The sequence below is a fragment of the Camelus bactrianus genome, chromosome 4, assembly GCF_048773025.1.
Source record: "Camelus bactrianus isolate YW-2024 breed Bactrian camel chromosome 4, ASM4877302v1, whole genome shotgun sequence".
In the NCBI taxonomy this organism is placed as follows: Eukaryota; Metazoa; Chordata; class Mammalia; order Artiodactyla; family Camelidae; genus Camelus; species Camelus bactrianus.
The window spans coordinates 75981540-76004548 of NC_133542.1; the positions used below are offsets into that span (position 1 = coordinate 75981540).

General features: G+C 62.2%; 1 protein-coding gene across 5 annotated transcripts in view; it reads right to left on the bottom strand.

Annotated features, from left to right (window-relative positions):
• Nucleotides 1-4716: 4716 nt before the first annotated feature.
• SARDH (sarcosine dehydrogenase) overlaps nucleotides 4717-23009 on the bottom strand; it is a 63158-nt gene continuing 44865 nt past the window's right edge. For all 5 annotated transcript variants that reach the window (XM_074362613.1, XM_074362609.1, XM_074362610.1 and 2 more), the window contains 4 exons: nucleotides 11406-11568; nucleotides 10672-10840; nucleotides 8696-8831; nucleotides 4717-6346 (listed from right to left, as the gene is read on the bottom strand). In XM_074362613.1, coding sequence (XP_074218714.1) covers nucleotides 6221-6346; nucleotides 8696-8831; nucleotides 10672-10840; nucleotides 11406-11568 — 594 coding nt within the window. In that variant the 3' untranslated portion in view covers nucleotides 4717-6220. The remainder of the gene's footprint in view (nucleotides 6347-8695; nucleotides 8832-10671; nucleotides 10841-11405; nucleotides 11569-23009) is intronic.

Sequence of the window (23009 nt, forward strand, 5' to 3'; positions counted from 1 at the left end):
CAACAAGTCCTGCCGCCACCCAAAGAGGCGACAGCAATGATCCAGGCTGGGGTCTGGGCGCCAGCTCCCTGGCAAATGGAATGACTAGCCTGGGACGACTGCTCTCTGCAGCGGGACAGGTGTCTGACGGGGTGAGCGGGCCCTAGCATCAGACCTGTGTCGGGAGCCCTGCCCCCCTGCCTGGGTCTTCTCACCTGTGACCTGGGGCCAGTGCCGTGTGGGTTACTGAGAGAATAAATCTCACACGCGGGCCGGCCCCCAGCGACCGCTAACACGCGGTGGCGCTGCCCCTAGGGGAGAAAGCGTCGCCTGAACCCTGCTCTGCCCGGCGCAGGGCCAGGCGCCCAGCCCGGGGTGCTGCGGAACATGCCGCTTGCATCCTGGGTCAGTCCCCACCTCCCGCCCCTCTTAGCCGCCTCTTGTTTAAGGCCAAGTTCAGCTCTTCAGTGGTTTTTGCTGGGAGTGACAGATTCAACTCTGTTCAGCCAGTTCAGCAAAATGCTGCACAGCCTTTAGGGGAGAGAGAGGGTGATGGATGGACCGTCGAGTCCCCCCCTTACGCCTCAACAGAGGCCCGCTAAGCGGCTGCCTCTCCTGCCAGCCACTTCATTACAGACGGGACAAGCAGGCCCGGGCGCACGGCACTGCGTCCCATAAATCACGGCTTCCCGCGCCGTAAGTCCCGGGGTGTGATGGCTGTGAAATGCCAGGCCTGACGGAGGCTGGAGAGCGGCCGGCCCTCCGTCATTTTTATAGTCTCGGATGACAGCGGGGAGGGAGGCCCCTCTGCAGGGCGCAGGCCTGGGGAAGGCGGCCTGGAACACCCCCAGCCTCTGGCCATGGTCGTCTGGCCCAAGAACAGCTTTTCCCTCTGATTATGCCCTCCTGCCAGCCCGGACAGGGGTCCCAGTCAGCCCAGAGCTCCGGGAGAGGGTTCGAGGGAGCCCCCCAAGCCCAGCCCTTCCTGGTTTTGTTCCCCAAACACCTGAGAGGCACTTGTGACATCCTGGCCTCACCGAGGAGGGAGCTGCGGTTCACAGAGGAGAAACGCCTCACCCGGGGTCCCTGGAGGATTAGTGGAGATCAGGAATCACACCCGGTTCCAGAACCTTCCAGCACCCACACTGACTCCCCCTCCCCTTCGCTCACTCCCGCTCTCAGCCTGGTCACTCTTCCCCGGGGACAGCGTGTTGTCCTCCCCCTGCAGACAGCGCTGCCGGCTTCCTGCCCCGCCACCCCGGCGCCCGGCTCTGAGTATTGTGCCGTGTCACTGATAGGAGTAGGCACCCTGGTCCACGCTAAGCCTCCCACAAACCCACACCACACGTGCTGCTTCTGTGCCACTGACGGATGGGGAAACTGAGGCTCAGAGACCTCAAGCAAGGTGCGGAGGTCACCCAGAGTGAGCAGGGAGCCGGGAAGTGACCCCGCATCTGTCTGACCGCCAAGCCTGGGCTCTCATCCCCGTTTCCTTACTTTGGAAGCGCGCACTGTCCCCGGTCCTCACGGGGGCTAAGCAAGGACAGCTGGAGGAATGCCTCACCACCTGAAAACCAGCGGCTGGGTCCAGGCTCACGCACCTTCTGAAGGACCGGGGCGGTGGAGAGAGTGGGCGTGGGGGTCCAGCAGCCTGGGTTTCCCTTCCTCCCTCTGCCATGTGGCCCTGGCCAATTTGCTTTCCTTCTCTGGGCCTCCATCTCCCCCTCGCCCACTGAGGAGAAGGTCCCCCAGCCTCCTGGGGGCGAGGGCTGACAGGGTGACGTGACCTGTCAGCTGGAAGCGCCCGGCGGCCCAGGCGGAGGCGTGCCCGTGCAGACTCAGTGTGGAGAGGGCCTGGCGGTGGGGTGGGAGTGCCCGGGCTGCAGGCTCCGGCTGGAGCAGGTGTGTCCTCCAAGCCTGGACTGCCCCGTGGTCACCAGGCTCAGTGGCTGTTTAAGCTTAATTTTAAATGAATTGAGATGATGTAAACTAAAACATTTGGGTTCTCGGTCACATCGGCCACATTTCAACCGCTCAACAGCCACATGTGACCATGGATACTGGGTGCACAGCCCAGACACAGAAATTCCCATCACGCAGAAACTGTGCCGTGCCGTGCTGCGCCGAGGCTGGGGCCCAGCTGCACAGGGTGGGAGCCACCTGTACCCTCACAGCTGAGCCTCTCCTGATGGGCCCAGGGGCCCGGCTCTGGCTAGCTCTGGACAGAGCTGCTGGACACCGCAGGGGTGTGGAGGTTGTCCGCGGGGGCATTTTGGGCAGGACCAGTCTCTGAGGCTAAGGACGGTCCCTCCTGCTGTGAAAGGTCCAGCCTCCTTGGCCCCAGCACAAAGCATCAGCAGCACCCCGCATTGTGACCGCCAGAAACAACCCCACAGGCTGCCAGAGGTCCAGTGGGGACAGGCTCAGGTCGGAGATGCTTTGAGTCCCCAGCTGTCGAAGGCGCTCACTCCCCGGCCCTGCCCGCTCATCCTCTGGTGCAGATGGAGGAACTGAGCCCAGGCGCTGCTGGGGGCACTCACTTCTCTCTGCTCCATTGCAGCGAAAAACAGTGTCATTATTGCCAAACACCCGTTTGGTCCCCTTCCGGCCCTTCCACAATGTGCTGAAAAAGCGGACGGTCTCCCTGGGACACACACGGTTCTATTTTCTGCTGTCTCTCGCGTCTCCCCGCCCCCCCCCCCACCACCACGCACATGCTCCACCTTTCCCTGCATTCTCAGGAGGCTCTTGGATGGAAGGCAGCTCACTGTGTCCCACAAACCCCAGGCCAGAAACCTCTGTTTCTGTGGCAGATTCCTAAGAGGGACCTGGGAGCCTTCAGGGGAAGATTCTAGGCTGGAACCCTCTGTGCTGACGTCATGGGCCCAGGAGGTGCTCACCCCTGTGTGGGGACCTATGTCCCCTGTCCCCTCCCCAGTCAGAAGCCAAGGCTTTGCCCTGGACTTGGATGCTGCCCCGTCCGCATCGCAGGCGCCTGCTTTTCTGGAGGCGAGAGGAGGAGGTGGAGGGGGGAGGAGGCGAGAGGAGGCAGTTATTTAGGGCCCACGGAGGCAGTTGCTAGGAGACGCCTGGAGGGCCCGTGGGGGAGGAGCGGCCCAGGGAGCCGGGTGGGGGCAGCCGAGGGGCGTCACCCCCAGGCCGGCGAGCCCCACCTGCCGGCCTGGCCCGCTGAGCCCTAGGGCTGGTGCTTGGGGGTTAGCCTGCTGGCAGCCGGGGCCTTCGGCAATGAGCCTTTAAACTGGGGAGATGGAAGAACAAAGCTGAGACAGAACGAAGGCAGGATGGGAACCCGCTCACGCTGGGAGTGTTCTGAGGCCTCCCCGCTCTGCCACGAGCTCCCCGGGTGCCGTCCCAGGTGCAGGCCCCCTGGCGACAGCTCTGTGGCCGTGCTCTGCCAGGCCCTTCCAGGCCACGGCCCCCGCTCCTCCCCATGGCCCAAAGGATGCCCTGTCGCCCCCTGCTCAGGCACTGGGAGAGGACCCTCAGGGGAGTGGGGGCCATGCCAGGGCCCAGGGCTGCTGCCTGCTGGGCCCTCCAGGCTCACCTCTGTGTGCCCCCCAGCCAGATGGGTCTGCAACTGCCTCTCCAACAGTGATATGGGTAAGACCGAGCTGGCCGCCCTAGGGAAGCCCTCTGGCCTCTCTGTGCACAGTTCGGTGAGGGGGGAGGGTAAGCACAAAGGCCTTATCCAGGCTGAGTGATGCTTCTGTGGGGGCAGGGAGGGTCCTCGGCAGGCAGTCGCTCCACTGGAAGTGTCCCCAAGAGTGAAGCAGCCCAAGTGCCCCTTCTCCTCTTTGTGGATGGGGTGGTTGAAGCCCCAGTGAGTAAGACACTGCCAGGTCATGTGGCAGGTCAGGCCCACCCCAGGACCTTAGCACGTGACGGGCTCGCTGTCCACAATCACTTAACTTTTAGCGCCTCTCTGCCAAGTGATTTTGTCACCACTCTTACCAGCTATTCTGGAGGGAGGTGGGCCCCACGCCAGCTCTGTGAGTGTGTGGCATCTGGGAATTGAGGGAACTGAGAGTCAGCTGGGGATTCCACTGCCAGGGCCCTTGGTCCTCACTGGGGAGAGGGGTACCTCGTCCCTGCCGGCTAGGCTCCTCCCCGCCTACCACGCAAAGACCAGGGCCTGGGTGCCAGCGGCTCTGATGCAAATGCCTTGCTGGTTGCAGGGACCTGGGGCTCACATGGTCCCTGAGAGCTCAGGCTGACGGACAGGAGGTACCGAGAGGGTTGGACAAGAAGGGGCCTGCTCCCCGTCCCCGACCCCCCTGCAGGAGGCTCAGCTCCAGGGACTGCTAGAGCCTCACGCAGGCTGAGTCTGAGAGCCCGGGGAGGGTGGAGGCCCTTCTCCCCTGTCTGGGTGTCCAGCCCAGCTTGGCCCAGCTTGCCCAGAATTCCCACAGGCAGTATTCAGAGCCACGGTGAGGGTCAGGGTGCTCATTCTGTCCAGAAAAACTTTCCAAAATAGATGCAGCAGGTGTGTCCGGATCAGGGTAAGGACGGGCCCACCTGCGGTCACTGGCTCAAGGGGAGGGTGACGTGGCTCAGCCCTAAGCGACCAGGCTGTGGCCCGGACCTCCCTGCAGCTGCAGGTGAAGCAGGTGGGACGGGGGCCGTGGGGGAGGACAGCTCATGAGCACCGAGCTCACGTCGGTGACCCAGTGCCCTTTTTCACCTCCCCCGCAAAGGAACAAACACAAACAGGGAGAATGAGTGTGGACGTTTCTGTTTCTGAGCTCAGCCCCCAGGATGGAGTCGGGTGGAACCTGAGTCCGACCCCGCCTCGTCCTGTGCCTCCCACAAGGATGGCGGTGGATTGGACATGTGCGCGGACCAGGGGAAGCAGGCCAGGCCACCTGGGGAGCCGGCTGCCCTCCCCTCCTGGGGCCTCATGGGTCCCCCCTCGGCATCTCCCAGGCCCTCCCGTGCAGGACCCAGGCCCGCCCGTCAGCAGGGCCCTGCAGGCATTCCTCTGCCCGAGGAGGCGAAAGACAGAGGACCCTACCCCCCAGCCCGTGGTCTGGCGAGGGGCCCAAATGAACTTTCCAAAGCCCAGCTGAAGCCCAAACGACCTCCCGTGGCCTTGACGTTATTAGCCTGGCCTGTTCTGGCCCTGTCCACAGCGGGGCTGCGCGGTGTGGGGCACCTGAGAGCAGCCCGGGCCCGCCGGGGACCACCCACGCCCCAGTTACCACAGGCCTTCCCTCGGGTGACTGGGTGTCTGCCGCCACTGCTCCCCACGGGGCACGGCCATGCGGGGCAGCTTTGCTGGGGCTGCCTGGGCCCTGGGCCGGGCACCATCCCCGGCAGGGAGGCAGGGCTCCTCTCGATGCACAGATGAGAGCCCGAAGGCCCCGAGAAGGGGGCGGGGAGCCCCCAAGGCCCTCCGTGGGTCCCTCCCCGGGGCCGCGGGAGAGCGGGGAGACGAGGACCGGAGCCGTGCCCTGGCCAGGAGGATCACGCCGCTTCTTACCCAGCAGCCGGCCTCCCTCTCCAGACCCAGCGAGGGGGGCTCCGGGGAGGCCAGGGCAGGAGAGGGAGCTTCTGCCCAGGCGAGGGCAGGGCCCACCTGAGAGCCCCCTGCCCCCTCCTGCGCTGATCTCAGGCTGGGAACACTCAGGGGGCTTTCCCGTGTGAAGGGCTGCGGTGTCAGGCAGGAAGGGCTGCTTTCTGGATTCCCAGCCCCTCCCAGCATCTGGGAAGCAGACCGTCCCGCCAGCCTGGACTGTGGGCGCCGCGCTCTCCGCTGCCCCTGCTGCGCCCCGGCAGACAGTACTAGTCAATCCCCACGCGGCCCCAACTCCAGACACACCCCGCTGCTCGGGAGCGGGGCACGTTGGGAAGTCCTGCACCTCCTTGCTCTGACTCCCGCCTCGTTCGGTGTTTACTAAGCACCTTCCCAGAAGCGCATGCGGCTCCACGCGTGGTCCTGAGCCCAAGGCATCCGGGCTGGTTTGGGGGTGGGGTGGACTGCGACCGCCCTCTGGTCAGTGACCACAGAAGGGGCCTTCTGGGTCCTCTTCCCTCCCTCCTTGTCTGCATCTGTGGGGGGGTGGTTAGCAGGCCTCAGCTGAGGGCAGGGGGACCCAGATTCTGGCTGGGGTCCAGGTCCTGGGGCCCAGGGCGGCGCGGGCCTGTGGGGGCAGGCCACACGGGACGGGGTGGCAGGACGCTGGCCCCCTGATCAGCAAGGCCCTGCCCGGTGGCCAGCCTGTCAGTAGATCCCTTTCACTCTCCTGCTGTTGGGGTCGAAGGGAGACTTCAGGTGAGCCTGGGCAGGGTAGGTCACCCCCATCCTCTCCAGGGCGTAGTCCCCACTCTTCACGAAGTCCAGCGAGACCTGATTGCAGAAAAAGAGGTCCATGGGCCACTCGCCACGCTGACACTGGGCTCACACGGCCTGCCTCTGGGGACGGGGACGGGCAAGCCCCAGGGCCTTTCCTGAACAGAACACCTGCCCTGAGTGGGTAGATGCCGTGACCCCGTGTCCCTGAACTGGGGTCCTGCGAGCCGAGGTCTGGCAGCCGGTGGGGCTTCTCCCACAGGGCGGCACACCTCCACGCGTAACTGCAGATTCGTGGGAAACGGTGGGGACCAGGAACGCAAGCGCACCCTGGGCACGCGGCAACAGCGGGCAGAGACCACAGGTCGGCTCCACCGAGGGGTCCCGTTCTCCCGATGCAGCGACTACACCCAGGGCCCCGCCTCAAGGAGGGAGTCCCCAGGGCACCCTCTGGGAGTTAGAGAACCCCCCTTGGCAACTCAGGATGGGATGGAAAAACAAAAGCCAAACCTGGGAGGCTTTCCATGTGACTGCAGCGACGGAATAAGTGGCTTCTAGCCCAGGCTCTGGGCTCCAGTGCGCACTGGCCGGGCTCAGCGCTCCGGGCCGCCCGCCCCGCGCCGCCCCCCCACCCCCGCGCCCGGAGGCAGGAGGCAGAGCCCACCGGTGCCTTCAGACAGCCCAGCGTGGCAGCCCAGAGCTGGCACACGGCCCTCACTAGTAAACACCCGAGGCCCCAGATCCTGCTCCCACCCCCAGAGCCTTTCCTTTCAAGGGGCAGTCTTCCCGGCCTACGGAGAGGCTTGGTTATCCAGTAAGTGTTTAACCACCAGCTCTCACGGGAGGCGGGGTGGGGGGGTGCTGGGCGAGTCCCGATTGTATTGTTTGCCTGTGTGCCCATTTCCATGGTGTGAACACTCGGAACATCCCTGATGGTGGACGTGGGAGGAGCAGACACAGTCCCTCTCCCCAACCAGCCCGGGCGGCCCTGGCCTGCACTGGTCAAACCTAAGTTCCGGGCCACCTGTCCGCACAGCGTGCAAGCGCTCCTTCCTCGGTCACAGCAAGCATGAACCCATCCTGGCCGCGCAGAAAAGCAAGTAATATTGCACCCACTCTCCGACAGAGCTTCAGCTGGGACGCAGGGCTCTGCATCCGGGGTGTCAGAGAAGGTTCTTTGTCACAGCCAGATGTCCCACCAGCCATGGCAACCCCTTCATCACACTTACTAAGTCCCCACTCAGAGCAGAGATCTGGACAACTGCCCTGTGGGGCAGGTAGGAATCTATCCCCATTTTACAGATGAGGAAACTGAGGCTCAGAGAGACACTTTCATGCAAGGTCACCGGGCCAGTCAAGAGCAGAGTCCCTAGGCTGAGCCTGTGCCCCGAGCCTCCCAGTCCATGTGGGATGCAGCCTCCCCCTGCAGCATGCAGCCTGGCCTGAGGTCTGGGATGGGCTCCCTTCCCCCCGGGTCCACACATCAGGCCCGGCCTATCCCCTGCACCTCTGCCAGGGCTGTCCTACTCCTTCCTGCCTGCCTCATCCTCCCTACTTCGCTCCAGTGCGTCCTCTGGTCTGAAGTCGGTGGGGGGCGGGGGAGCTGCAGCCCTGAGACCGTCAGAGGCTGAGGCTGGACGGCTCCAGAGCCAGGCCCAGCGGGGCAGTCATCCCGGGCCTGCTGGTCCGAGCCTCTGGCGGCCTGCTTCTGAGCTGGCACGGGGCTGGGGGCGGACTCCACAGAAGCAAGGTGCTAGTAACGACAGTGAGCCCCTCGACGTCACACCACCCAGCCCACCACGGGGTGCCCTCGTGACCAGCTCGCCTGGCATGGGCTCCACACAGTTCCCGGGGCTCAGAGCCCAGGAGGTCCTCAAGGGCCCTTCTCAGCCCTCACTGCCCTGCCAGTGTGGAGGGAGGCATCTGTGCTCAGTGGGGGATTATTTGGTTTTATAAATGGTCACTTGGGCAAAATGTTTAGATTTTCTCCATGCAGAACATGCTGCCCCTTCTGTCTCATTGCCAATTTCCCAAAACTTGTCTGTGTGCACGTGTTGTGTGTACATGTCTGTATGCACGTGCACACGTACGCGCACACACGTGTGTACGTGCGTGTACCCTGATATATGCACACACGGCTATTTCCATGAACATGGGGTCTCCAACTCCAGGGAGCAGAGAGTGTCAGGCCCTGCCCAGAGCCTCCTTCTGACCAGGAGAAGCCTAGAGCTCCCAGAGTCAGAAAGAAAACACAGAAACCGCTGCCGACTCTGCCTGGAGACACAGCGCCATCTGTCAGTCACGTCTCTGGGCTCCCCCCATGCCCAGCACACCCAGGCCCGGGGGCAGGGGTGCTGGTGTGGAGCCGGAGAGGACCCCGGGGCAGGGCTGGGGAGCGGGACTCACCGGCCCACCGCTGGGGTCCCTGATGTAGCCGTAGGCCAGGGTCTTGCCGACGGTGAACCCGAAGTCGGCCCTCCGGACGTGGCCCACCACCTGGCCGTCCCTCCAGATGGCCTCCAGGCCAAACATGGGCACTTTCCTAGAAGAAGCAACAGACGGCTGGGGCCCCAGAGCCGCCCCCACCCAAGGGGAACACCTGCGCTTCGGGCTGGCCGCGGAGAAAGGCACCGCACCCAGGACCACGGGCCCCACCCTGCAGGGCTGCTCTGCCAGGAGCCTGGGGACGCAGGCGAGTCAGGCCCCACGGAGCTGGAAGACGCCCGCCCGAGACTTCTTTCCTGTCTGACTTCTGAATGGTCCAAAACGCTGTCTCGCGACTCGTTTCACTCTGTTCAGCTTTTCTTTTCTGATGGCCTGATGCATAATTTATTAAAAGTGCTTTTCTTTACTACGTGCAAGGTATCGATGCTCGCTGTAAAAATATTAAAAATTCAAAACAGAAAACAAAGAAGAGACTAAACTACAATCAGTGAGCTGGGAGCGCTCTGGCGCAGCTCCTGGCAAACTTGCCCTCCCGAGCACCACGCCGGGGGGACTGCTGGGTCCCCCAGGGGCCGTGACGGGGCTGTGCCCGGCGGGGAGCTGCACGCGGCCGGGCTGGCTGCGGTGACTGGCTCTGCGTGAATCCCACACTGGGGGAAGGAGTCTGGACAAGGTGCCAGGTGCCTCCTGGTTCAGTGACCTGGAGTGAAACGGTCTGGGCGCCCCTGGTCCAGCGGATGAGGGTGGATGGAAGGTTTTGTAAACACATTCTTGTCTCCTTCGGTCTCGCCCCAGTCCCGCTGGAGTGCCGTCTCCACGCGAGGAAACAGCCCCAGGGAGGCCCCTGCGGGGCCCAGGGCCCCAGAGCAGGGCAGTGGGATTCTCCGTGATTCCCCAGCCGGCGTCCTGGCCGGGTCTCTCCTGGGTCTGGGGAGGGTTCTGCAGCTCTGCAGGGAACACCTGAGGGGGGAGCTGCCTGTGGCCCGGGCCATCCGAGGCTGCAGGTGCTTCCTGAAGGGCCAGGCGGCAGAAGGGCTCCGAGGACGCCTGCTCGGTCTGCTCCCCAAACCAGAGCTGAGCTGCTCCCCGGGAGATGGCCAAGCAGCCAGGCGGCGCGGCAGCCTGACAGGGCCGGGGTGCGGCCGTGGGCGGCGACCAACCCCAGCCCTGCTCACTCTCTGCTGGCCCCCCCGTCCCTCGCAACACTTCCTTGGAAGGCTCCAAACTGGGGAGAAGTGGCACCATTTGTGGCTGGCTGTCAGCTCCAAATCAACAAAGCTCGGGGACGCCCGCCGCCCTGGAGACGGCTGCTATTCAGACTCCAGCTCACACCGTCTACATCCTCTGGTGCCATGGTGGCTCGGCCAGGTGGGATCCAGGCACCCGGGGGACACCATGGGCTCGGCCCCGAGGACATAACAGTGCTGTGCTCAAAGCCGCCCTCAGCTGGGAGGGAGGGCATCAGGCCCCCACGTGGGGCTCTTCTGCCACCTCTGCCACGTGCCTGGGTCCCCGTGGTCTCCATCTATAAGTGGGGCTGGTGGCCTCAGCCTGGCCCCCCCTCCCAGGCTATGGGGATGCCCTAACCGGCAGGAGGCTGGCTGGGCCTGGCAGCACCTTTCTCTCTTAACACCTGCATGTGAGGAGAACCGCTCTCCCCACCCCTTACTGACCCACGCTGGACCCTGACCCGGTTTCGCACCCTGCCTGGCCCTGGAGGGATCTGGGTCTGCAGCTTCAGCTCTGGAGCCAGGCCTGGCTTGGCCCTGCTCTGCCTCTCGGGTCGCAGTCTCCTCCTCTGTTACGGGCCTGTGGTGTGAGTTCCAGGAGAGGGTGCCCGGCCTCGGGGGAGTCCCACCAGGCTTCAGAGGAGGAGCCCAGAAGCACCTGCTTGACTGCAGCGGTCACTTCCGGATGGACCCGGGCCCGGTACTCACTCGTCCACGGTGAAGCACACCAGACGCCGGCGGAGGCCCTCGGCCTGCTGCCTCTCCAGGGCCTCGCGCCCCAGGAAGGGGATGGTGGACTTCAGCTTGCAGGTGAAGGCCAAGCCCGCCTCCAGGGGGCTGTCGTCGGGCCGCAGGTCAGCGTGCCAGTGTCGGTACCCTGGGGCAGTGGGGAGACCACAGGGTCACTGCCCACAAGAGGCAGGGGACAAGCCCCTCAGAGACACATGTGGACACCCACCCCAGCCCACCTCCCCACCCTAGAAACTCAGCGACTTGGGCAACCCGGGGCGGGGTCCTCCCGGACTGCAGGAAGTCCCCTGGGTGAGCGCCCTGGGCCAGCCCGCGCCCATCAGCATCGCACGTCTATGCCATCAGGCCGGGGGCACTGAGGAGGGCTTGTTAAGGGCCGGGCAGCACTGAGGGCCCCTGCTCTAATGCTCCTCACTTCTCTCCAGGAAACGACCTTCGGTGCTGAATCCAAATCCTGCTCTGGTCCCACCTGGCTGGGCAGAGCCCCGCCCCAGCTGCCAGTGTCAGAGATCCCAGCACCATCCCTGGGCCTGCGTGGAGGACCCAGCTCACGGGCAGTGAAGGGGGTCTGGGGAAACTGCCAAAGTCAGGGGGGACGGGAACACAGCGGGCAAGGAGGCGCAGGGGATGGACGTGGGAGGTAGCGGCCCCTCTGCCTCCAGCCCGCCGTGCCACCCAGACCCTGCACACACCCTTCTCGATGCTCAGGGAGTCGATGGCCCGGTACCCGGCGTTGACGAGGCCGTGCTTGGCCCCCGCTGCCATCACAGCCCGGTACACGGGCAGGCAGGACAGCCTCGGGACATGCAGCTCCCAGCCCAGCTCCCCCACGAAGGACAGCCTCATGGCCCGGACCTAGGAGGACAAGCCGTGGTTCAGACACGAACTGAGGTCGGACGGTCGGGTGGAGGCCCGGCTGCCACTTTTTGGGGGACACTTCCTACCGGCACCGTTATTAGCTGGCTCTGGGCCCAGGCCAGTGGCCACCAAGAAATGGGCTCTCCCAAGGAGAGCGCTCAGGAGCGCTCTGGACAAGAGGAAGGGGTGCAGGTGCTGGGAGTGGGGGGAAGTGCACACTTGGTTCCCAGGCCTCAGACCTCCTAAGTGACCCTGTAACTGAGGACCGCAAAGCAGGGGGTTTAAGAAGTGTGCTCTCTCCCAGTTCTGGAGGCCCGAAGTCCAAAGTCAAGGTGTCACAGGACCTTGCTCCCTCTATGGCTCCAGGGGAGGGTCTCTCCCGCCTCTTCCAGCTCCTGGAGGCCACCCTCCTCTGTGTCCACGTCTCTCTCATCAGGATACTTCCCATTGGATTGAGACGCCACCCCGACCCAGGATGAGCTCATCTCGAGATCCTGGCCTTAACCACATCCGCAAAGACCTTGTCTCCCAGGTCCACTCACAGGGCCGGGTGGGAACGCGGAGACCTCCCACAATTTAATCACTGCAGGGACCTTGGGACGGGCTCTGTGCCTCCCTTTGGCCTCAATCTCCTTGTCTAGGAACGGGGCGGGAGCCCGGCTTTGTCTTAGGAGGCTCTGGGGTGGGGAGTCAGCACCACAGCTCACTAGTCGCCAGGGCTGCACTTGGCAGGTTCGAGAAGGGAGCAGCCGGGCACCGGGTGAGTGCTCTGATCGCCCTGAGCCTGGTGGGCCTCGGCCGGCCGGCCGAGTGCTGGGATCTGAAGACAGGCACAGCCTCTGCCCCCCAGGTCTCGAGTCTTAGAAGGGCTCGGCCGAAGCTCAAGTCAGCTGCGGGGCAACCACACCCCGGCTGGGCACGCACCAGGGAGGAAGGAGCGCACCTGGAGGGACCGGGCAGGAGTCTTGAGCAGAGTCTGCCGCTGCAAGACGGGCCTTCCAGGCAGGGGGAAGGGCAGGTGCGAAGGCACAGAGCTGGGGCAGGTGTGGGGGGCTGGGGCGGGGGAGTAGGGGAGAGAGGCAGCAGGTGGGGCTGGAGGGGCTTTGTGTCGACTGCGGATATTTGACCGTGAAAGTCCCTGCCCAGAGCTGGGTCCAACAGGCCAGGAGAGGGACCACGGGCCCCACAGCCCCACGAAAGCGACCTGCTGCTCCTGGAGTGTCCTCAGGCTAAGTTCCTATGTACACGTCTTCACCCAACCCCTCCTCGGTGGTGGGGACCACTACAAAAACATGCAGGGGTCGACGCAGAAACAGAGCTCCGGAGACGCCCCGCCCGGCCTGAGCACACGCGGCTCTGACGGGGGCAGCTGGCCCCGGGGTGCGTGTGCCCCTCACACCGGTGTCCTGGGCCAGGAGCCACGGGGAGGCGCGAGCGGCGTGGGCGACGTCTGGCCCGCCGGCGTGACTTTCCTGCACAGTGGTCTGGCGGCATGTCACGCACACCCCAACAACCGGCCTTCAGGTAAGTCCTTGGGCCCACGGTGTCCCCTGCGTGAGGCCCAAGCGCTCAGCCCGGGGACCGTCCGGCTCACCAAAGGGACGGGGGACTGCAGCAAGTCAGAGCTCACGGAGACGGGCGAGCGGAGCCCATTACTGCTCGGAGCCAAAAGGGCTGCCCCGAGCGTCTCCCGCCGGGATGCTATCCGGGCAGAAGGAGCGCGGGGGCCGCCCTCCCGTCCACAGACCCAGCTCCTTGTAAATCTGACGCTTTAATCACGTTGCTGCCGCGGGGCTGGATCCTGCAAGCTTTTGAAACAGCACAAATGTGCTCCGAGTTGACATTTGCCCGGCCTCTCAAAAAACTCAAAATTGACACAGGAAGTGTACCACTGACAGGGCCCTGCTTCCCTGGCGCCAGCCCCAGGCCCTGACAAAGCTGCCTTGGCAGTGGGGCTTAACTTTAGGCAGCCCACGGAGGAGCGGGGGCTCGACGCCAATCTCCTTTTGAACAGGGAAAAGTCATTTTGAAAGCTCACCCATTAACGGTCCGGGACTGCGGGTCTTGTCAGACACACGCCCCCGTTCAGTCGGGCCTTTGGGTGAGTTCACGGTGGGATGGAGCTGCCCCAGGCCCCCGCCCGGCTCCCAGGAGCCCAGCGAGGCCGGGGGGCTGCTGGTCCCCTCTTCCACGTACCCCCGTGCGCAGGCCCGGCACACAGAGGGGCTGAGCAGACCTCCTGGATAAAGCAAGGAAGCAGGTGCGGGTGGACGGACCTCTGCTTCCCAGTAAAGTTGGGAGACAGTTTGGGGATTTCTAGGTGCCTTTCTAAGTTGCCAGCATCACTGGTTCTCCAGACATCTTGCGTTTTCCTCCACTGAAGGAGCGGCGTTGGGAGACCCCTTGTTTCTTCTGAGAGGACACGTACTGAGGAGAAAGGCCAGGAATGAGGACGTCTGGAACACGGGCCTGGGGTCACCCAGACCTACAGGGTCGGCCCTCCTAAGCCTCAGTGCTCCCACCTGATGAATGGGCTGAGGCCGGTGCTTGTGAGCATCGGGTTCGTGGGAAGCTGGTTCCTGGTACACAATCACCTGCCAGGAAATGGGGGCTTGGATAGACTTTCAAAAGCCCCAAATGGAGGCCAAGCCCCTGCAAAACACAGCCGCATGTTGCTATGGGAACCACAAGAATTGGGCGGAGCCATAGGATCGCAGAAGCCTGTCAGGAAGGACTTTAAACCAGGTTTTGTTTAAAGGCTTTTCTGACCCCAAAGACCGCCCCCCCCACCCTGCTAGAACAAATAAAGTCAGCGAGGTTGCCGGAAACAAAGTCCACACACAGAAACGCAGCTACCTCTCTACACTCTAACAATGAGCGGTCTGAGAAGGAAATTAGAAAAAAATGCCATTTACAATCACATCAGAAAGAACAAAATACTTAGGAATAAACCTACACTGGGAGGTGACAGACTTGCACGCTGAGTATACAGACCACTGCGGACGGAGACCAAAGACGCAAGCAAATGGAAAGACATCCCGTGTTCCTGGCCTGGAAGACCAAATACCGCCAAGCTATCAACAGGACCCAAGCCATCTGCAGACCCAGCACAGCCCCTGTCAAAACCCAAAGGCATTTTTGGCAGAAATAGAAAAATTCATCTTAACAGTCACACAATCTCAAGGAACCCCCATTAGCCAGACAATCTTGGAAAAGAACAAGGCTGGAGGACTCACACTTTCTGATATTGTGAAGCTACCATAATCAAAACAGTGTGGCACTGCTATAAATTAGACAAACGAACTAATAGAAAAGAAAAGAGATTCAGAGACTCACCCTCATGTAAGTGGCCCAGGGAGGTTCGGCGAGGGAGCCACGACTGTCCCGGGGGGAAAGGACAGTCTCCTCAACAACTAGTGATGGGCACGCTGGACCTTACCCGACGCCACGTGCAAACATTAACTCGAAATGGACCGAGACCTACCTGTGCGACCAAGACTGTGTGACCCCCAGGAGAGAACATGGAGGAGAGCCCGGGACACTGGACTTGGCGATGATTTCTCCAGGGTGACACTGGAGGCACAGGCCACAAGAAGCAAAAGCAGCCAAGGGGGGCGAGGGCAAGCGTAAAGACCTGTGTGCGTGGAGGGCACAGCCGGCAGGGGAAAGGCTACCCAGGGGGCAGGAGGGGCGCTTACGAATCACAGATCTGATAAAGGGTTCACGTCCGGAACATACAAAGAACGGCTGCCACTCGACAAAAGCAAGACAACCTGGTTAAGAAATGAACTGAGCGTGACTGAAGCACTGCGCTGCACACCAGCAGCTGACGCAACGCTGTAAACTGACCGTACTTCAAAACATAAACGTATGTACAAAAAAGAGAAATGAATCAAGGACCTGAGGGGACAGCTCCCCAAAGATAATATACACGTGGCCGACAAGCACGTGAAAAGATGGTCAACACCACTGATCATCCGAGGAAGGTCAGTCAAAACCACCAGGAGATATGACCTCATAACCATTAGCGTGGCTACTACTTTTTTTAAAAAGCAGAAAATAATCAGTGTTGGCGAGAATGTGAAGGAATTAGAACACTTGGGCACAGTTGGTGGGAATGTAAAATGGTGCAACTGTTAGGAAAAACAGTATGGTGATTCCTTGAAAAATTAAAAATAAAACTACCATATGTCCAGCAGGCCCATTTCTGGGTACGTATCCAAAAGAACTGGAGGCACCGTCTCGAGCAGAAATTTGCACACCCGTGTCCACAGCAGCATTACTGACAGCAGCCAAGAGGGAGAAGCAACCCAAGAGCCCAGCAGTGGGTGGTGGATCAGCAAAGTCTGCTCCATCCACACAACGGCGTGTTATCCAGTCATGCAGGGGAAGGAGACTCTGACACCTGCTACAACGTGGCTGAACACTGAGGACACAAGGCAGAGTGGAGCACGCCCGTCACATGAAGACAAGCCCCGCGTGACTCCACTTGTACGAGGCACGGGATTCACCGGGACAGAAAGGGGAACGGCGGTCACAGAGCTGGGGGAGGGGAACGGAGGTTGCTGCTCAGCGAACGTGGAGTCTCAGTTTTGCGCGATGACTGCCCGGTGCGTGTACTTAGCACTAGTAAACTTACGCTAAAAGCATGGTTAAGGTGGTCAAAATGAAACACGCTTTTCTCCACACACGGCCCCTACAGCCAGAGGCGCTCAGGGACTCATGCTGTCTCCATGTCCTGGGTACCAGGAGTGAAGGGGAGAGGCAGTGGCTCAAACACGGGACCACTTACAGGGAAGGAGAGGACAGGAGGCCTGGCCGGGAAGCCCCGCGTCGTGTCCACAGAAGTGGAAGAAGGAGGTTCTAGAGAGAAGAGGGGAAAGACGGTCCTTGAAAAGATAACGGTGGAAATATTTCCAGAATGGAAGGTGGCCGGCCATGAGCCCTTGGACTGCAGAAGCACACTGAGCACCAAGCAGGATAAACAAAAACAAATTCCTGCCCAGAAAACGCCGGGATAAGTGTAGACATCGGAGAGGAAGAGGGAGGGGGCAGGGAGAGAGACAGAGACAGGGAGAGAGACAGAGACAGAGAGAGAGGGAGACGGAGGTTACCTGCAAAGCTCACTGGACGGACTCTGGACGGCTTACTGGTGACGATGCTATTCAACAGAGAATAGTATCTTGGAAGCACAGAGCTTTGAACATAAGTCAGCCTAGAAACCCACATCCCTTAAGAGCTAGGGTGAAATGCAGATTTTTCAGATAAAGACACAGAGCTTGTCACTCAAAATTCTTCATGAAAAACTTTGTTGAGGTTGTACTTCAGCAAAAAGAGTGAGAACAGAGCACCTGGCGCCTGGTACGCACGCCCCACCTCCACCTGAGACGCAGAGCCAGGGCGAAACCAGAGCAGACCCTCAGCCAGGTGGGGGCGGCCCCAGGAGCGGGGAGACTGAGGCGGGGTTGGGTGGCGTGTGCCCCTCTGCGTCCTGCCTGGAAATGGTGCTTCGGGACCAAGCCCCCCGAGCCTGGAGCAGGCTGGGGTCTGGTGGTGCACATGCCCGGCAGCGAGCACTCTGTTACCAGCAGACAGTCAGCTCTGCCAATAAACGGGGCCTCTTGTGGGGCAGCCACTCAGTGTGGACCCTGCTGGCGGTGGGGTGTCCTTTTCTGCTTGGCCCAGCTGGGGTGACGGCGAAGGAATCAGCAGGGTTGGCCAGGGCCCATCTTTGCAGTGGCCAGTGTGGTTCTGGCCAGCTGGCCTGGAGAGGAGGGAATTGCTCCGAATGCCGGTAGGAGCCACCTGTCAGTTGGGTCCCTGGGAGGCTCAGGCTCCTGGACTGTGGAAGGGAGACCATACAGGACCCTTGGTGAGAAGAGATCAAACCGAGGCGGGGAGGCAGCCCCGTCAGGCCCCAGACACGTGGCTGAAGCTCATCACTGCTACATGGGTCTTCTCCATTCTGAACTGGCTCAAGGACCCTCTCCTTTTGGAAGGTTCTGGGCTTCAGACCCCTCTGACAGGATCAGTGGCACCCAGTGGGAAGTTCTGCGGGATGCTGGAAGGTCCTCAAGGGTAAGAGGGTTCTCCCCTCTGCCTGTCACCTGTTTCGTTCAGGGCACTAGGGTGGCGACGGAGAGGGCCAGCAGGGCGAGGTGTGGGAGGACTCCCCCTGCCCTCAGGCTGCCCAGTGGCCCATCAGCCCCGGCTGCAGCAGGCTTAAGGCTTATCTGCCCTGTGAGGACAGGTCAGAACCCAAAACAGGAGTCACAAGATGCTCGGAGCCCTCAGCCCCGCCCACAGTGGGTGGTCAGTGATGTCTGTTGTTCTGCATTGGGCCACCTGCCAAACCGGGCAAGGTGAAGCTTCTAGCCCATGCTCAGACATCCCACAGGGGCCCCGGCATGGCGCCCAGCCCTCCTGGTGCTCACACCTGACACAGGGCAGGTGAGGGCCAGCCAGCCACCACAGCAGGGGCCACAGTGGCTGTGAGCGCGGCTTGGGTGCCGCAAACAGACTAGGCTTAAGCTGAGTCACAAACGCTGCATCCCTAGCAACTGACGTCCCTCTGAGTCTGCACCGGCAAATCCCGGACGACGGCATTACGTCCCTCCTGGGGCTCGTGGGCGCACTCATCAGAACTGTCACCCGAGAGCCCCGGGCAGGGTGCTTGCCACTCCACGAGGCGGGGGACGCGGCCACACGGGTTTCACAGATGAGGAACCTGGGGCTCAGGGAGGTCGAGCCACTTGCCCGAGGCCCAGTGATGTCCTAGGAGATGTTGGACATTCAGCTTTTGGGGAGGGCGGGGGCCCACCACTGCCTGCGGTGTAAATACTCCTGCCGCAGCTGACGGCAAGTTTCCAGTGATTTAAGCGCCTCGCTGGTTTTCCTACAGATTCAGCCATCGGCTCCCAGAGCTGGCACGAGTGCTTTCCAACAGGCTTGGAGGCCTCACTGCTAGTAAGTCAGAGCAGGGCTTCAACAGCTAAGGCGCTCACGCCCTGCCCTAGACTGACTCAGCTGAATATTCTGGAGGATGGAAATATGCTCAGGTCTCAGCTAAACGGATCTGGGGGCTTGGTTCCATGCCTGGTGCTTCACTGAACTTCCTGCGAGCTTCCCGTGGGGAGGACCAGGATTAGGGAGGTGCTGGGTCCCCACCCCGGCTTGGGTCCCCAGGACAGGAGAGTCCATGGCCCTCCTGTGGGATGCTCTGGCCACCTGCGTCATCAGAACAAGCCTGGAGTCGCCCCTCTGGGCAAACATCACAGGAGGGCTTGAGCAGATGAGCCCAGAGACAGTCCACCGCGTCCAGCATGTCCAGCCACCTCCGGTCACATTAGCTGGTTGTGGTTTCACACATTCCAGGACGTCTGGTTGTGCAACAGCACCCTGACACACCAGGTGCATCCTCCAAACTCAGTCGCCCCTTAAATAAGTGAGGATTGCAGGGGCCTGGGAGGCGGGGGGTGGGCAGGGATCAGAGCACGTGCAGCCCTCTGCAGGGGCCTGGGGTCCTAAACCCACAGGAGAGGGAAGAAGCAAGTTGGCAGTAGGTTTGAAGGATCTTCATTTTTCAAATCCGCTGGACATCCCAAGACACCCTTGGTTCCACAAAGATTCTGCTATGGGGGTGTGCAATCTCTCCTAGCAGTCTGCTCCAGAAAGCCAGCGTACAGTGGTGCTGGGCATTCTGGTGAAGGTGGGTCTGGTGACAGTGGCGGTGAAGGTGATGGAGGTATAGTGGTAGTAAAGACAGTGGTGATGGTAGCGGTTGGTGATGATGATGTTGGTGATGGTGAAGTTGATGGTAGGGATGGTCGTGGGGATGGTGGGGGATGGTGGTGACAGTGGTGGTGGGGATGGTGATTTGATATCAATCTTCCAAGAATAAGAATAAAAGGTGTGATGCTCGAACCACACTTTACAGACTTGGCCCTCTCTGAGGATCAAAAAAAGCCACAGATTCCAAGCTGCTGATAAACGCCATGGGCCACCCCCAGAAAGACCCCATCGGCACCCAGAGACGACAGCAGAGGCACCCCCTGCAGAGAAAGGGCAGGGTCTTCCCTGGAGGAGCTTCCAGAATCTCTGAAGCACACTCCCCGGGGTCCCTCAGAGGCACCCAACCTCATTCCAGCCACACCCTCTCCTCACACTTTCTCGGCAAGAAGATGTCACTGCCCCCGACGGGACACCCTGAGGAGTGGCCTTGGCCACCACGTCGTTCTCGGCCACACCCCGCCCCCGGCTCTCTGGGGCCGAGGCAACTTGCACAGGTTGTGCAAGACACTCTTTAGGTGACAGCTAAAACCCAGCTGGCCAACGCAGGCCCCGGGAAGGCCTGGGCCTCCCGCTGCCGGGGCCTCTGTCTGTGTGACGCGTGCAGGTGGGAGACGTTCCATCCTCACGAATCGGTCCCTAACGGTGCCATGGCAAGGACCCACGCCGTCGGGATAAGAAACTCAATTTCCTTCTGGCCCGAAAATAATTCTGAGAAGAAAGCCAATTTATCACCTTGCCTGACGATGGGCTCCCAGCCCAGCACCTGCCGCTTCGGCCGAGGCTCCGGGACACCGTCTCCCCCGGGAGCCTCGCCGGCCTCGAGGCCAGCAGTGGGAGGCACGGACATCTGGTCAGCTGGCCGCCAACGGGACGACTCCCGCCCCCTGTTCCTCCTGTAGGAATGCGAGGCTGTGGAAGCCTGGGGCTCATCCAAGCATCTCAGGATTATTGCAAAACAGGGCTCGGTTCAGCCAGGGGCGCCCACCCGCGGCTTGCTGTGAGCGTGGGTCACCGGGGCAGCGGAGAGTCCTGCTCACCCACCCTCGGGCAGGGTCTGTGGTTCTGGGCTCTGACCCGCGACGTCCCGAGCTTCGCGACCGGGAGGTCATGCCACCGACTCGGCATGCACTCTCCTGCCCCGCGTCTGGGTGGCTGGCACTCCACCATCTCCCACAGAGACTTGGCCCCCGCGCCTCCCACGTTAGTGGGGTTGTGTCAGCACATGCTCATGTTACTTAGGAGAGTCTGAAGCTCGCCCGGGCCCAGAGAGAGCTCAGGATGTCTGGACAGACCCACAGGACGGCCCAGGAGGGGCTCTGGACACAGTCTAGACCTTGTGCTACAGATCAGGAAACTGAGGCCCAGAGAGGTGGCCCCACAGAGGGATTGCTGGCCCCCAGCTCTGTTGAGGGTTGGGGGTTCTGCTCCAAAACGCCCAGATCCTTGCTGACCCGGCTCCCACCTCCACGCCTGCCTGTGAGGCCACCTTGGGTGGGGGCCAGGGCAGCGGTCAGCCCCAGCTCCCAGGGCAGCAGTCTGGCCGACAGCGGACTCCCCCACCCCTCCTGATGGCCGGTGGATGGGAAGCCTTTGTGCCCCAGGCTTGGACCACCTGGGAACTTGCGGCCTGGGCCACTGTGAGGTCAGCAAAAGCTGTGACATCAAGGAGCCAGAGCCCAGCCCACAGGCCCTCAGCAGAAGGTGTGGTCGAGGCAGGACTCAGTTCCTCCTCCTGCAAACGTGTTCCCGGGACCCTCCTCACGCCCAGGCCAGCTCCCTGGGAGTGGCTCCCTCCCACCACCCAGGGCCTCGCCCCAGCGCAGGCTGGGCTGTGGCCGCAGCCTCCTCCCCCCAGCCCCCGCACCCAGGCTGTGAGCCCATGGAGGGCAGGGCCTGCGTCTTCCGTCCCAGAGCCCCCAGCCTGGTGGGCCCCCAGCCAACATGTCTGGAATTCATTCTCAGGGGGCTGGGGGCTCAGCACTGGGAACAGATCCGTCAGCTTCGGATGGAGTGCTGGAGCTCGGCTGGGGACCCAAACTGGCTGAATATGAGCTGAGGGGCCTGGAAAGCTCTGTGCTCCCCCCTCCCCACCCTCCCCCTGGGCTCGGCCAGCACTGGGCACGGGGAGGAGACCGGAAACACCCGATGACCGCTGCGTGGCCGGGAGGCTGGGGCCGTGTGCCTGGGACACCTCTGCCCCTGGGTCCTGGCTGTGAGAAACGTGTCACAGGTCAATAATCAGAGTCCTGGAAGGCCCACATCACGGGAACCCCACCCCAGGGAGACTCTGAGGAGAAGAAATGGCCCAATCAAATGCCCTACTTACAGAGTGGGGAGAGGGAGGCGCCCGCCCTCAAAGCGGTTCTCAGACAACATTTCGAGGAACAAGAAACCATCACTACAACGTCGTAAGAGAACCAAGCAGCGTGTGCAAACTGCGAACGAGACAGTCCTGCTTCTGGCTTAAACTTCCTAGGGAGAGATTAGGGGAAGCGGCCGGGAGGAAATACACCGTTAACCACGGCTGTCTCTCCGGTGGAATCACCAGGGTTTGCATTTACTCGTTCTCATTTTACGAACACTCCCAGTACTCCCAGGGCAACGCTGGTGCCCGTCCACTCTTCAGCCAGACCCTGTGCGGGGCGAGCTTTATGCGGCACCTGTGGACTCTGCTTGCCGACCCCCCAGCCCCAAGCCGTGCTAGAGGCGAGGAAGGGAAGGCTCAGAGAGGTCGTGTCCGGTCCAAGGGGTCGAGCTAGAGGCGAGGTCTGCACCCAGGCCCCGCGCGCGGGTGCTGTGGTTGGAAGCCGCCATGAGCTTTCACTCACAATCAAGTGCTTTTGACAGAAGCCGTAAGCCGGTTCCGGGGAAGGCAGTGAAGAAAAGCAGCCTGCATGGGTCCTGCACCCCCTTCCTCCGGCCCAGGCACCCCATGGCCCCCCGCAACCTTGTGCCTGTCATCCCAGGCAGGGTTCATCCAGGAGCCTGGCCTCTGCTTCCAGTCGCCCGAGGCCCGGCCCAGCCCAGCTCCCAGGCCCCTTAGGCCAAGGTGCGGCCAGACAGCCGTGGGCCAGGCCTGGGGCGGCAGCCAGGGCCAGGAAGGGCCAGCCCCAGGGGTGGGGAGGCAGCTGGAGCCCATTGTCCAAGAACAAGTCCCAGGTGCCTCGTTGGAGCGGCCCTAGGCTGGGAGGGGAAGTGTGTCCCACCTGGTCCTCTCCCACACAAACCCCTGAACCACACACAGGCTGGGCCTTCGCCAAGCTCCCAGCTCCCCTCCCACTTCACAAGCCGGAACCCAGCCCCGGACAGGGCTGGACGCTGCTTGGAGCCCACGGGGGCCGAGAGGGCCCGAGCTGCCGTCTGGGCAGGCTGGGTGCCTCTGTGGCCTGGGGTGGAGCTGTGCCATTCTCTCAAAACGCACACCCTCTCTGGTCTCGGCAGGCAGCTCTGCACCAAGGAGGCAGGAAGCGAGCTAGACAGAGACAGCCCCAGCTTCCTGCCCACCCAGCGCAGCCTCCGGAGAGCAGAGGCAGAGCGGAGCCGCCGGCCGGCGCTCCTCGGCGCTGCTGAGGTGCCTTTATCTGGTCCTCCTGGCAGCCTCCTCCCTGATGTCATCCAAACAGTGCTTACTTGCTAGCAGGACCCAG